This window comes from Gouania willdenowi, chromosome 8 (genome assembly GCF_900634775.1).
Source record: "Gouania willdenowi chromosome 8, fGouWil2.1, whole genome shotgun sequence".
Lineage (NCBI taxonomy): Eukaryota > Metazoa > Chordata > Actinopteri > Blenniiformes > Gobiesocidae > Gouania > Gouania willdenowi.
Genome location: NC_041051.1, coordinates 2,599,983 through 2,614,862, shown reverse-complemented (window position 1 = coordinate 2,614,862; position 14,880 = coordinate 2,599,983). Strand labels below are relative to the sequence as shown.

The following is a 14,880-nucleotide window of genomic DNA, read 5'->3' as shown; positions in this document are numbered from 1 at the left end:
CGCTCCCACACTTACCAAAACGTAACCATAGGCGTAGAGCGCCGCCAAGTGGTGGCAGACGAAGAAGCCGTCCCCCATTGTGCTCCAGTTACATGCAAGAAGCACAAGGTCTGCGGACACAAGAGGAGAGCCCGGTCAGAGCTGGCAGAACGCCTGAGACCAATAAAAAGGCAACCAAGGTGGAATCAAGATCCAGAAAGGTTGAGTTTTACGGTAATGAGCATCCTGGTGTGTGTAACCTTCAGTTTTTTTTAAATCGTCCAAGTGCAGACAAAACAAAACATAGACATGATGTTCAGACTCATAATGTTCTCTTCGTCCTCATAAACTACCCTGACAGTGTGTTTTCCCCTTGTTGGCGTCTTTGAGATTAACATATTTAGGTGCTGAGAAAAACATACAACCAAAAACAAAATGGAAGCTCAATGAAAACGAGATAGAGGCCCTATTATTATATGCTCATATTTACCATTTACTAGTTGTGAACACCTTTCATAGTTTCCTATGCTGCCAGGTTTCAAAGCTTTTCTGACTGATTTCAAAAATTGAAGCTTTAAAAATAGGAGAAAAAGGATCAAATTAATTTTTTAAACAACATTAAATGTACAATCTAACACATGTTAACTGTATTTATATCAGTATTTAACTGTGGTTCTAAAGGGATGCAATCCTGCATGGCTGAGGCCTGCTCTACCCTCAGGCTGAATCATAATATAATCTAACCACTAGAGCGGACATGGGCTCGTCTGTGAACGGTCGTATTTACAGACCTTGGAGTCGCTGTTAGCTTATCAATAAACAGAAGGAGATTTGTCACCTTTATAATAAGTGTTGACTAGGCACTGGGAGTGAGGCCCAAGGCCAAGACAGGCTGAGTTGATAATAATGTATGATGTTTTTCTGCAGTCAGTGTCTTCTCCTCGTCCTCTCTCTGCTCTGTTTCAGGTGTCGTGAAGCTGATGATGTCACTTCCTGATCTGTGGTTCACGGCTCAACACTCTGATGTTCTATCTCTCTATCCTGTTCTGTTGGTCCTTCTGTCCACTAACCCCAACCAGTCGACGCAGATGGCTGCCACCTCTGAACCTTTTTCTAACAGAGATTTCTTCCTGTTAAAAGGAAGTTTTTTCTCACTGTCACTAAATGCTTGTTCATGTGGATCTTGTTGGGTTTTTTCCTTATTGTTATGAATTTTATATTTTGATAGCGCTATGAGATGACATTTGTTGTAATCTGCGCTAAATAAATAAAAATTGATTGATTACTATCAGTTGGGTTTCACAGTTGAAGCCACAAAAACAGGCAGGCCTGCAGTCCTCGAGGTCCTGAGATGAAAAGGCTCATTGTGGAAGATTAAACACTTTTCTCTACATATGCCTCCCTCCAAGTGACAGGTTTTATATGCACCGTCTGCTCCTAATGACAGCAGTGATGTGATGCAGACTGCACTGTGTGCCACTCATTCAATTTATTCTGGGGAAATGTTGTGAGACAATGTTGTCGACTGTAGAAAGCGCTTATAAACCAATACAGGCATGAAAAATCCACCCAATCAAAACCCCAGCTTTAACAGAAGTGTGTGTTTTGCATGATGAATAACTGCCCAAGTTACTTACGGATAATTTGCTTTGAGCTGCTTAAAGAATGGGCTCAGTCCCATTAGTCCCATGCCTGTATACAACGCTGCAACAGACGATGCTAGGTGTCTAGTATGTTACCATGGCAACTTAAGGCATAGTGTTAATCGCCTTTGTTACGCTGGAAAGTGAGTTAACCCTGTACTTACCTCGATAAACCCAAATCCTACCCAGTTTGTCTGTGAGCACAAAGCATTAGGATGAGTTAAACACTGAGGGATGAAAGAAGGACTCACCGTAGAGAAGGTAACCACAGGTTATGGCTACGTTGAGTTTGACCAGACTGGGGTCACCCCTGTGAAACAGACACAATCAGAGTGTTCAGGGAAGAGAAAAGAAGCACAACAGATCTCAGTGTTTTAGAGCAGTGTTTCAGAAATGGCTATTATGCGTACCCCTAGGGGTACGTGATGGCACTACAGTAGGTACTTTAGAGAGAGAGAGGAAAAATTAACAAATAAAGTGACCGGAAGTGATAAAAACTACAGAAATAAAACTATTCTGGCACCATTAAATCAGTGTTTTTCGACCTTGAGGTGAGGACCCTGTGTGGGGTCGCCTGGAGTTTAAATTGGATCGCCTGATATTTTGGAAAAATTACTATAGATTTTTGAAATGTTTTAAAAAAAAATTTTCAATAATTAAAACACAATCTCATATTTGTTTTTTTTAAACATCTGTATTTTTATTGATTTTGCACAGAATATTTACATTAGGATTCATTCACAAGACAAGATGGCGCCAGCATGTACCAGCTGCCGTTGGCCCGCTCTGCTGGAACTTTTGTTTGTAGCCGCACTGATCGGTATTCTGTGCCAAAACATCACTGCGCTGATAGCGTATGACTGTCAGGCACTTATTGACCTAAATCGTTAACATGAGGTACATCAGGGCTTCAACTCTGAGGATCAAACATCCAGACTTCCTCCTGATTTGGCGTCAGTACCTGACTACCTGCTGCGCTCACTTGCTACCCAGTGGAATCGTGCCAAAAAACGGGGTAAACGTGGTGGACTCCTGTTGAGGATAAAGGCGTTCTGGAGGTCAAATCCTGGGACTAATCCTGGATGCCAGTTATCACATGGATTTCGATGGATTCAGCCCGTGGCTCCCATGCGTCTGGTCTCCGGCTTACGGCACCTGCCGCTCGAAGCGCTGCTCCGCAGACGCCTTTCCCGGCACCGTGGTGTATATCACGGGTGGCTTCGCCGCAGCTCTCCACAGGCCGACAAGGAAGTGACTCTACGCCTCGGCTTGAAGAATGCTTGATCGCTAGCCAACAAATCTAACCTCCTGAAGGACCTTTTTATGTCCCGCGGGTTGGATCTGACGTACCTTACGGAAACATGGCAACGGGAGGATGAGTACATTCATCTTAATGAGCTGTGCCCTCCGGACTGCTCTGTGCTTGGAACTCCACGGCTCACGCGACGCAGAGGACGATTAGCGCTTGTAAACCGCAACGCCTTCAACTGCAGACTGTTGGACATGAACACGTTCAACTCCTTCGAGCTCCAGATGTGTAAGGTTGGAAATGAACACTCTTTTTACTGTGTTTTAATCTACTGACCTCCTGTTCCTGCTCGTTTATTTCTTGATGAATTCTCTGAGTTTATGTCATCTATTGTTAAACTGGAGAGTGCATTAATCCTTGGTGATTTTAATCTACATGTTGATAATTCCTCCTGTCCTATGGCAGCTGAGCTGATGTCTCCTATGGACTCTTTTCACTTTGTGCAACATGTGTCAGGTCCAACGCACACAAAAGGTCATACTTTAGATTTGGTCTTTTCTTTTGATTTAATGATTGACCATCTAGGTATTGAAAATTTGCAAATAAGCGACCACTGCTGTATCATATTTAATATGTCAATCACAATGGTACGGACTACTTCCAATGTGAAAAAGCGGAGACGTATTCTTAATGAAGCAGCAATCAGTGGGTCTTTTACCTCTTTTGACCCAACTACATTTGCTTGTTGTGATGATGTTGACACTTTTATGACAAACTTTAATAGCCATTGTCTCTCTGTTTTGGACACAGTAGCACCAGCTAAATATGCTTCAGGCTCTAATAAGAAGCCTTGTCCATGGATAAATTCATCTATTTTTTAGCTTTAGGAGAAGCTGCCGGAGAGTGGAACAGTTGTGGAAAACCACAAAACTAGAGGTGCTTAGACTCCAACTTAAAGAAAAGATAATGGAGTTCAATGAAATAATAAAGCGCGCCCGCTTATTTCACTAATCTTGTTTTGCAAAATAAGAGAAACCCCAAGATCTTGTTCAATACTATTGAAAATCTTGTTGCACCCTCACCGTCCCATGTGCCTGTACACACAGGATGACTGTTTTTTTTACTTTTTTGTAAACAAAGTACAAAACATCAGGGCTAGCATCACTCCTCCCTTGGTTAGCTTGTGCACTGCATCAGCCCCTGTGAGCTCATGGTCCTCTTTCACTCCTGTCAGCCTACGGGATGTTCAGGTTTTAGTAGGAAAGATGAAACCCTCATCGAGCCTGTAGACATTGTTCCTACTTCTCTGCTTTTAAATGTTTTTGATGTTGTCGGTCTTTGGGTGGTAAAACTGATAAACCTCTCTCTGTTATCTGGCTTGGTCCCCAGGTTCATTAAACAGGCTGTATTAAACCCCATTCTTAAAAAACCCAATCTTGATCCGGGGGAGCCTATAAACTACCAGCTCATATCTAAGCTTCCCTTCATGTCTAAAATCATAGAGAAAGTGGTTGCTAAGCAGCTAACCTCATACATGGAACAGCATGATATTTATGACAAATATCAATCTGGTTTTAGATCTTGGTGATCTGGGCTCATCTGTTAAAACCAGCCTCAGAAACCTTGGGGTTGTTTTTGATCAGTTAATGTCTTTGGAGGGTCACTGTCATCTACTGACTAAAATTTGTTTTTATCACCTGAGAAATATCTCTAAAGTGAGGCATCTGTTATCAAAATCAGATCTGGAACTGGTCATACATGCATTTAAATTATCTCGTATTGACTATTGTAATTCTGTTTTTACATGTTTTAATAAGTCGACCCTAAACAGACTCCAGATCGTTCAGAACGCTGCTGCCAGACTTTTAACTGGTGCTTCTAGAACATCCCACATCACCCCCATTCTTTCTACTCTGCACTGGCTTCCAGTTAAGTTTCCAATAGAATATAAAATCTTAGTTCATATGTTCCGAGCGTTACATGGTCAGGCCCCTAAATATATCACAGACTTGTTGTACCCCTACACTTCAGGGGGAAGCCTTCAGTCCTCAGATCAGGGTCTCCTAAAGACCCCGAAAACTAAATTTAAAACCCGAGGAGACCTGGCGTTCCAGGCTGTAGCCCCCAGACTCTGGAATAACCTGCACCAGTCTCTCAGGGAGCTCAACTGTGTGGACACTTTTAAGAAACTTACTTCCTTACTTAGGAGCCGAACAATATTCCAAAATTCCAAACATTTCTATGCATAGTAGGGTTGCAAGGTTTATCGATATCGAATCGTGATCAAGGTTTTGATTACGACTATTAATGTAACCTCAAGATGCTGAGGTTTTTTCTTCTGTCTCTGGCGTTTGAGTGAATGGTGGAACTTTGCGGTCTCAGGTTCAGCTGGAACAAATAAAAGGTCTGAGTTTCCATGAAGCAGATCCTAAAGTGTTTATACAGACGCTCTGTGATTCCTCCAGAAGAGGGCGCTGTCCACATAAAACCAAATATTTTTGAAAGTAGATTAATGTGTTGTGTTCTAATGTGGTGCAATTTGAGCAAGAATGTGTTGTTTGACAGTCTACAAGAAACATGACTTCGTTCACTCGTCATTTTAGCAGTTTATGCATTTAAATGTATCAAATATCAAAATTTCAAATCGAATCACAATCGCAATATTGGTCCAAGAAAATCTCAATTAGGCTTTTAGTCAAAATCATGCAGCCTTAATGCAAAGTGCTGTTGTATGTATTAATATTGAGACACTGGAGGTTAACATTTATGTAAAACAATTTCAAACACTTCAAATTGTACCAATGTGTAGTCATTGCTCCTGATTGTATTCTCAATTTTTTATATATAGAAAAAATAAATGACATTTATACATTTACTTTGTGAAATATAAATATAGTTAAACTAAAATGCAGTAAAAAAAAAAAACAAGTAAATAATAAAATATCTGAGCTCAAACATGATCAAAAACTAATCCTAAAACATAAATTGTCTTTGGGGTTGCCAGAAATTCTTGATGTCAAAATAAAGTCACAATCCAAAAAATAAACTGGTTTATTTACACTTATTTACACAATAAGATTCTTTAAAATGTGTTTTATCACTCGTTCATTCCATCATTATGCTCTATAGTTGTTTTTGAAGAGTTTTCTAAGCAAAATTTTGTAGTTGCAGAAAAGGGGGTACTCTGATTCAGAAATAAGTCAAATGGGGTACTTGAGCCAAAAACAGTTTGAGAACCACAGTTTTAGATCAATATTCTTGGTATGGGAGCAAAGCACGACGACATGTAGTAATTAATGTGTGAAAGTGTTGACCTTGCATGGTGCAGAGAGCTGATTAAACAACTAGATGGCTGTAGCACTGTGGGAACATGGTGGGGAGAGGTCACACTTGTCTATGAATAACTAGTCCTCTGGTGACTTCTAGGCTTGTATGTGATGGCGGGGTGTCCTTTCAAAATGCCATCAGTTTAAAATGATAAAGAAGTTGTCTTGACTTCAGTGGACACCCGATCCTGCCATCAGCAACCAAGATCACATGACCACCGAGTGGCCGACTGCCTGTGTAACCGGACCTCTGAGTGCACACAGCGGGTAAACAGGCGCTCCACACACAGCAGCTCACCTTACCACGCCACATGACCCTGAACTAACCACCGTCGCATTCTAATGCCGACATGTGCCATGAACTGACAGAAACATGGAAATGAGTTCAAGCACCAATCAGCAACCAGATGACAAGGACACATGACTTTAGCTCGTGTTGCTTCCCTTTGGTTTCAAGTGTCAAACATCACCTGCTTCAGTTTCTCCACACTTGTCACCAGACTGAACTGATTATACAACACAATAAACACAACCATAACATCACATCTCACTCACCTTAAAACAGTCCACCCACCCCTTCTATTGTCCTACCCTGACTCCTTCTTCTCTGTTCCCTTCCCCCTCACCTCAGTGTAACACTGCCCTCTCTTTTTATATCCTCTCTTAAACCTTCAAAGCATCTTTGTGGCCAAAAGTGACATTTTGGGTGTTTTCATGTGTTTGCCTCAATATCCTGGTCATTTTTAAGGCTAGTTATATAAAACGTTGCCACTATTGTTTTTTCATGTTTATTTGCTTGATTCCAAAGTCCGGTGTATTTCAAGTGTATAGAATATGACATATGCATCATACCGACACTTAGTAAACTCATGACCATATTTGCCCCATTGACTCCCATTGTAAACACATTTTTCATATACTGTAATCATGACATATCATAATGCTTTTTCAATTAATACCCAACAGATTGAAGCCTCTACCTTCAGAATAAAGGGAAAAAATGTTTTAGGTGTAATGACCCCCTACCAACCAGAGACCATTGTATAACGTTTTAGGGACATTTCAGTGAATGCCTGGATTTCTAATCTTGCAAAATATACAAGGTGTACAACTTGAAAACGATGTGCCAAAAATAATAATGCATTAAATTAAATTCTGCTATCAATTAATGACAATTACAAACAATGACTGTTTTTTGGAAATATTGCATATTTAGTGTTTTTCCTGCTGAAAAAATGAGAGGTTCTTGTTATAAAATGTCCATACAAACATGAAAAGGGTTTGAAAGTTATAATACATTTTATATCTATGGGTAGGTCTGAAGTAGTTGAAAAGATCTGAAGCAGTGGAAGTAAAAAAAAAACAAATCAATAAAACAGTCATCAACATCCCCCGCCAGATTAGTTGTCATTATAACTCAAAACCTTTTCTTAAATGTCCTAAATCTAAGAACTTAGATGTTTACATAAGAAGATAATATCACATCAGAATATAAAATTACTAACTATCTTAAATGTTTTCTAAGAAGAGCTGTCCCCTTTGAAGATACTGAGAACAGAGTAAAGAAAACGGAACAAGGGCAATAACTCCAGAAGAATAAATTGTGCGCTTCTCATTTTCAAACTCCATCAAGGTATTGATACCCTGAAGCCACACACTGAATTTGGTTCTGCTATCTTAAACAGTTTCTGAGAACACAGATGGACGGAGCTCAAACCTATATCCCCCTTCACACTTTGTGGCGGGGAATAATATAATTAATAGAGTACTTTTGTATTGCACTTTTATGAGACGGACCGTTTGGGTACACAAGGTGTGCAAGTGTATTTAAATTTAAAGGAGTGCACAAGGGTTAATAAAGTGTTTCTTACCCTTCCTTTCTGGTGATGGTCACAATTATGCAATAAAAGTAATTCATTTATTTAATTGAAATAACAAAACATGCATTGCTGTAGTAAAAAGATTGCACTTCTTGTAGTGTTGACCTTCCACAGCATGTGCAGACAAGGCCAAAAAAAACAAAAAAAACAAAAACAAGGTGTTTAGTGTCACACATCAGAGGTGGAAAGTAACCAATTACATTTACTCTTGTTACTGTAATTGAGTAACTTTTTTGAGTACTTTTTAAAATCTGTAATTTTACTTTTACTTAAGTAAATTTTGTTTCAAGTAACAGTACTTTGCTACATTTGAAACAGATTCCGTTACAGAGTAAAATTAATCCTGCACGCGGATGGGAGTCTGCTACATTTGTGCTATTGAATGTACCCTGGAGCTGTTGTAAGGATCAGCCAATAGAATGTCTATGGCCTGCTTTGTTGATTCACGTGACATCACTCACATTGCTGCATCACGACAAAGCTAGAGCGCTAAATTCAGATGGAGAGCAGGAAACTTGAGAATCTGACGTCTGAAATCATCAAAATGTCCATATCATATTTTGTGTAGTTTACGGATGCTCCAATCGTTCTAATCGAGAAAAGGAAAAGAGATTTTATAGAGTACCAAAGGTTGTCGTACACAAAGGTGAGAAATGTAAAAATCTCACAGAACAACATTGTAAAAAGTGGATTTTAAACCTACGTCTGCGGTCGGGAGGAGCAGAGTCTGCTGATGCCTGTGTCTGCAGCGATTACTTTGTCAGAGGTTTGTTAGCGAATGAACTTTGTTTTTGTGGCTGTGTTTATATAGCATATAGGTTGTGTGCGACTCAGAACTGAAAGTTTTTGTGCCCCCCGAAGTTTTCTTAATGCCCCCCATTTTAATACTGCCTGGCACCGACTCTGGTCGCCCATGTGCCTCGTCCTCCAGCAGTGCCTGATAAGCCACTGTGCGTCTTTGCGCATTGTGTGCGCGTTTCTTTTTATAACAGCTACAGGTGTTGTAGCCAATTGATCAGCAGTTTTGCGCAATGATCATGTGAATTTAATTACAATTATTATTATTAATATAAAACTGTATTTGTAGGCGCACGCACGTCACCCTGGGGGTAACTTTTTCCTCCTTCGGCTCATTCCACCTAGAATGTTTTATAGACTTTATATAACATACTGTACGAATCAGATGCTCTGACACATTGGATGTATTGACACAAACACTTACCTCATCAAATTGACATTTATTTTATTTTATTTATCCAGGTTAGCCACACCATGTTCTCATAAATTTAAGAATTTATAATAATTTAAGAAAAGAACCTAGTTTGATCTGTATACACGTCTTTTCGAAACGTTTACTCAGAGTACATTTTAAGTGAGCTACTTTTTACTTTTACTCGAGTAGATTATTACACCAGTAACTTTACTTTTACTTTAAGTAAAATGTAATCAAGGTAACTGTACTTTTATTTAAGTAGATTTTTTCTGTACTCTTTCCACCCCTGGAAGCCATGCTGCAAGAATGAAAGCAGACATGACACATGTGGCCCTCGGTCTAATTTTGTGCTAACTTTAATAAAATGCACAAAATGACTCCAAGAACAAACAGAATGACAAAAGAATATTAAAAGAAAAGCTGCAAAAATAGACAAATTTACTCCAAAAACCCACCGGACGACCACAAATATACAAAAGAAAAACTTAAAAATACAGAAAACTAGACCAAAAATGCACATGAATAATTAAAAGGAAACAAAAATCCACAAAAGCAATAAAAAAAAACAACACCAAATACACACGAAATGACTTTAGAAATCACACATCGCAACAAAATACAGAAAAAGCAAAGATACATAATGTCCTCAACTACAAATGTATACATACATAAAAAAGTAAACAAAACCACATTACATACAATTTGTTTTTCATAAATTAATTTTTTTTTCAAAGGATACAAAAGGAGTTTGTGATTTCTAGCTTAGGCGATATAGAAAAAGACAATATTGTTCATCGCGACATAGCTTTATTTTAAATCCTATTTTGCATTAAAATAATAGTTTTAAGAGTCAGTGCTTTCACTAATTGTCTTTGTCTCTAATGCAAACACACTTACTCTCTCACTAGTGCAGAAGCAACATGACGACGGAGAGTGTTGGACAAGGAGGAACTGGTTTGCAGGAAAAAGCAAAACTTCTCAGTTATTTGAGGACATGACTTAGATGTTCACCATCACACATGCAAGCCAGCGTGTGAAATGTGTTGGAAATGTTCATGCTTCTGCACGGCAGGTAACACAGTGTGTGTCTTAAGAACTGCGTGCTTCAGGCACGCTTCAACAAAACATCCACTCGCTACGAGTGCTGTGCTCAATGTGAAATAGTAGCAAATGTACTGGTCATCAATGGGTTTTTGCTCATTGGCCCACAGTCTACATCTATAGTGCCAAGAAACATACAAGGATACAGAAAAAAAAACACAACAAGGACAACAAAATACAAACTTAAAAACACACAAGAGGACTAGAAATAAGTGACAAAAAAAAAACACAAAATGACCAAAAACACACAAAATTACTCATCTTTTTATAAAGCAAGGAATCTCTGTGTGTGTGTGTGTTCCTCAAATATCTCTGCGGATCAGAATGAGTCTGACCTGAGAGTTTCAACATGGCTGCTGCTTGGTTCACGGGTGTGCAACATCAGATTTGTTTAAACGCCCTACCCCACGACTGACTCAGTGATGATGTCATCAATCCTAGCTTGATGATGTCATCAATCCTAGCTTGATGATGTCATCATTCCTAGAACATTAGACTATTGGAACATTGGTCCTACCTCTACAGTGATGATGTCAGCTTGCAGAACGTGCACATGGCTGCTGCTTGATTCAATGGTGTGCAACGTCGGATTTGTTTGGACTGCAATGATACGTTAATAAATCGTCTCTATAAAAACAAGGAATTTCATAAATGCTAACCCATCTAAACCGGACCGAGCCTGTTCCGGTCTGAAGAGATCCGGATCCACGAGGACAACAAACTGAAATGGGAATAGATGGGGTTCAACTCCCTACAGTGTCTTTGCTAAAAGTCAAAATATATGAAAACACTATTTATCACTCTACACATTTCAGAACAAACCTAAATGTCCCTGACGTCCCACCTTCAAACTCAACCTCATTCAACCATCCATGAAAAAGCTAATGAACCGCCCACTTTTCTACATAAATACATACTTCCTACAGGCACTGCACTAGTTAAATTAAAAATATATATATAAACAGAATGACAAAAGTCTACAAAATGACTTAAAAACACAAAACCCACCTCTACTTTTGATGAACCTTTAGCTGGGCCACTAACGTTTGGTTGGGTTCATTCATTTCCAGCTTTAGGCTTCACAGAACCAGTCCTTCCATTTAGGCAAGAAGACTTTTCATTCCGCTTCTCCGTGATTGTTTTAAAACTAAAAGTAAGAAGTAATTTCCATTGTTTTACTGTACAAATTATGCATATAACGGAACATTTCTCCTTGACATTGAAGTCTTCTTGGTCATGTTCTTTTAGTATCACTGCACATAGACAGGAGGTTTACTGTGCAGTACACTGTGTGGGTTTGACACAATAGTCAAAATCGTGAGTCCATAAAGTGACATAATATTGACTAAGTGGAGAATTCAGTTTCAAAATAAATTTATGATGAAAAATACATCCCTAACCTTTACAGCATCTGAAATAGAGAGTAGGGTTAGTTGATCTTGTACAAATACATTGACAAGATAACTCGTCATTTGCGTTTTTTCACAGTGATTACTAAAAAACACCCTGGCGGAGGTCCCTCATCAACATCTAAGCTGTGGGGTGTTGTAGTGACCAACTGTGCCCTGAAGATGGCAGCAGTACACCTTCGAGTGATTAGCCACAGATGCTACCCAGCAAAGGAGGAAGAAGCAGGAACGAGTGAGATTATGGCGCTACAGAATGATATTGTGACGTATCCAACAGCTCACAGCTCCACATACTAACACAGAACATGTGTGGACCTGAGTCGATTATTGATAATGTCGAGATGGTGAGATAAAACCATCAACTAACAGGGCTAAATGGGTCATCGGTGCGTGTCGGGAGGGTGGGTACAAAAAACCCCCAGCCTGTGAGCCAGATAGCAAAATAATAGGTGACACGTAGGAGGTAGCAGCGCACCTTTGGGTGAGAGAGCTAAGAGGGAGAGGAGGAAAGGCGTTTACGAGACAGATAATGGCGCTACGTACGTGAGTTGACGTTCCCAGCAGCGCACACTCAACCAGAGCATGTGTGGAACTCATGGATAGTGTGGCAATGGTGAGATAAAACCATAAAAAAACGGGGAACACAGTGACACTGTATGTCCGGGAGGAAGAGGAAGTTACGTGTGTACAGACTGACGGGAGAGAAAGTTGGAGGAACGCCAAAATACAGTAAGAAATCCATTCAACTCTGACCCAGATAGATAAATAATAATAATTTTGCCATCAAAAGCCCAGTCTCAGTGTTTTTTTTTTTATGTTTTATATAAGGAAACAATTTTCAGATGTTAAGAGTTGTCATTAAAGCAAAAAAAAAGATTTAAAGTCACTGACAGGGTTGATTAGAAAAAGGCTTTTTTCTCAGCTCTTTGCTCTGAAACTGAAGATTTGTGTAAAACTTGCTCTATTCAACAGCTGATCACAAAAGAACGAAACGAGCATGATGAAAGTAGAGACTTCAATCTTTCAGAATCTGGTGTCATATTTCAGATAGTCATAGTAGAAAATATTCTGTGGGTCTTTAAAATCAGTCAAAATGCTCAAAAACAGCTGGCACTGAGGAGGGTAGAAAATCTGAAAATAGCTGGCACTGAATGAGTTAAAAGTGCAATAAAACGTATTCCTTTTTTTTTTTTACTTCCATTGCATCAGATCTGTTAAACTACTTCAGACCTATCCATAGATATAAAATGTATTAGAACTTTCAAACAAATAAAATGTCACTTTTGGCCACAAAGATGCTCCGAGGGTTAAACATGTGAACCAACTCTCCTGCTTGTGAAGCAAACACATCAGGCCTGGACTCTTCTGATCTCTTTCCAAGTCATATTTTTATTGATTCCTTTGCCTTCTCTTGTTACGTGTTCTCTGATCAGCTGTATCACTTTACAATTGCACTTAAGTTTTAAATTCTCCTTTCCAAATATGAGGCAGGGGATTACGTGATAGGCTGATAGTGGGAGCACTTGCAGGCAGCAGTCACAGAGTCTAAGACCTGCCTGGTAATCACATCAATGTGATCCCTCTTCAGCTGATTAAGTGTACAGTAAACCCATGCAGCTTTCCCCATGTAAGATCCACTGAGTGGGATTTGGTCGTTAAAAGACATAAAGCCTTTTAAAGTAAGAAGAATTACGATAACCTCTGCAGATCTGCTGATAAGCAGCTTGAGGACTGAAGAGGGAATCTGCTTTTCTCGTCGTAGATCACTTTTTATCAGACTTACAGAGCAACAGCACAACCCACAAACACAGACAAGTTGAGTTGGTGGGAAAACTTGCTGACGCACAGACCGATGACACACGGTGATGAAGAGGCCTTCCTCTCACACACGCACGCTCTGCCGACTCAACAAAAACAGTTCAAGTTTGGTCAAAGGCTGTGAAGTGATGCGTTGAGCTGTTTGTCAGGTGGAAGTTATGAATGAGAGGGTTACTAATCACTCTAAATACTAATAAAGGGCTACTTGTTTAAAAAGAACACTTGCCTGTCAGTGAGAATGTAGAGGGTTTAAATCCAGATCAAGTTCACATGAGGTAACTTGTATTTACCCCAAAAATATGTTGTTTGTTTCATGTCTTTGTTTTCAAACTAATGCTTTCTTCACGCAGTATGCAAATAAGAACTAAAAGCAATCTGATATCAGCAAGGATCCTTCTGCTTTTCACATTCACATGTGCATGTGTGTGTTTCTGATAATCTTGTGGCTGAGTTAGTCCTGTGATGAACCTGCTAGCTGCTGCTGGTACTCCTACAGTGAGCTGGGAGAGATATCAGCACCACCCAAGAGTTTTGCCGTCTGTATGTTGAGGACATTTACCAGTGGTTTAAATGTTTATTTTACTAAACAAATACAGCTTAAAGGTCACACCTCCGAGGCTTCTACTAGATAGATCTCACCTTTAAACGACCCTTCAAAATTCAGAACTTAATGTCTGCAAACGTTGAGTATAGATAAGCCAAAGGAGGAATGCGTTGGAGGCGAGGCCATCAGGCGTGATGCTTATTAGCTGAAAGGATTATGATAATGGTGGAGGCCACGCTGCCAGCAGCCTAAATCATGAGGGTCTCCTCTCTGAAAGAAGGCCAACCAGCTGCAGAGAGTGGGAACCATGGTGCTGTGGAACAATAATGATTCACTACTATCAGTGATGGCTACCCGACTGGAATAGGGCAGACATAGGCCCTGTTCACACGGAAACTTTTTCAAAACAATCTGTTTACATGAGACCGCTGGAAGCATAAAAACAATATAGTATACATGTACATGTCAGGCCAATAGATGGAGGTATGATTTTTGCAATGAACCAAAATAAGCCAAACACAAGTGTCCACGTCCAGTTTGGAATTAAACTGAACTTCTGTTGATTCATTTCACCATCACTTGGATCAGCGAAGACGTATTTCATACCTACATCAGATTCTGACCACAATCACTGTGCTGCACTCCTACTGAGAGCTGTTAGACCACACCCAGGGTCGGGCTTAATTTCTGTCTTTTTAACACGGACTCTGGTTGGACT

The 14,880-nt window shown here is 39.7% G+C and overlaps 1 protein-coding gene across 4 annotated transcripts in view; it reads right to left on the bottom strand.

The window, feature by feature from the left end:
- tlcd4b (TLC domain containing 4b) overlaps positions 1-14,880 on the bottom strand; it is a 50,375-nt gene that overhangs the window by 6,603 nt on the left and 28,892 nt on the right. For all 4 annotated transcript variants that reach the window (XM_028456041.1, XM_028456040.1, XM_028456044.1 and 1 more), the window contains 2 exons: positions 1,874-1,932; positions 16-110 (listed from right to left, as the gene is read on the bottom strand). In XM_028456041.1, coding sequence (XP_028311842.1) covers positions 16-110; positions 1,874-1,932 — 154 coding nt within the window. The remainder of the gene's footprint in view (positions 1-15; positions 111-1,873; positions 1,933-14,880) is intronic.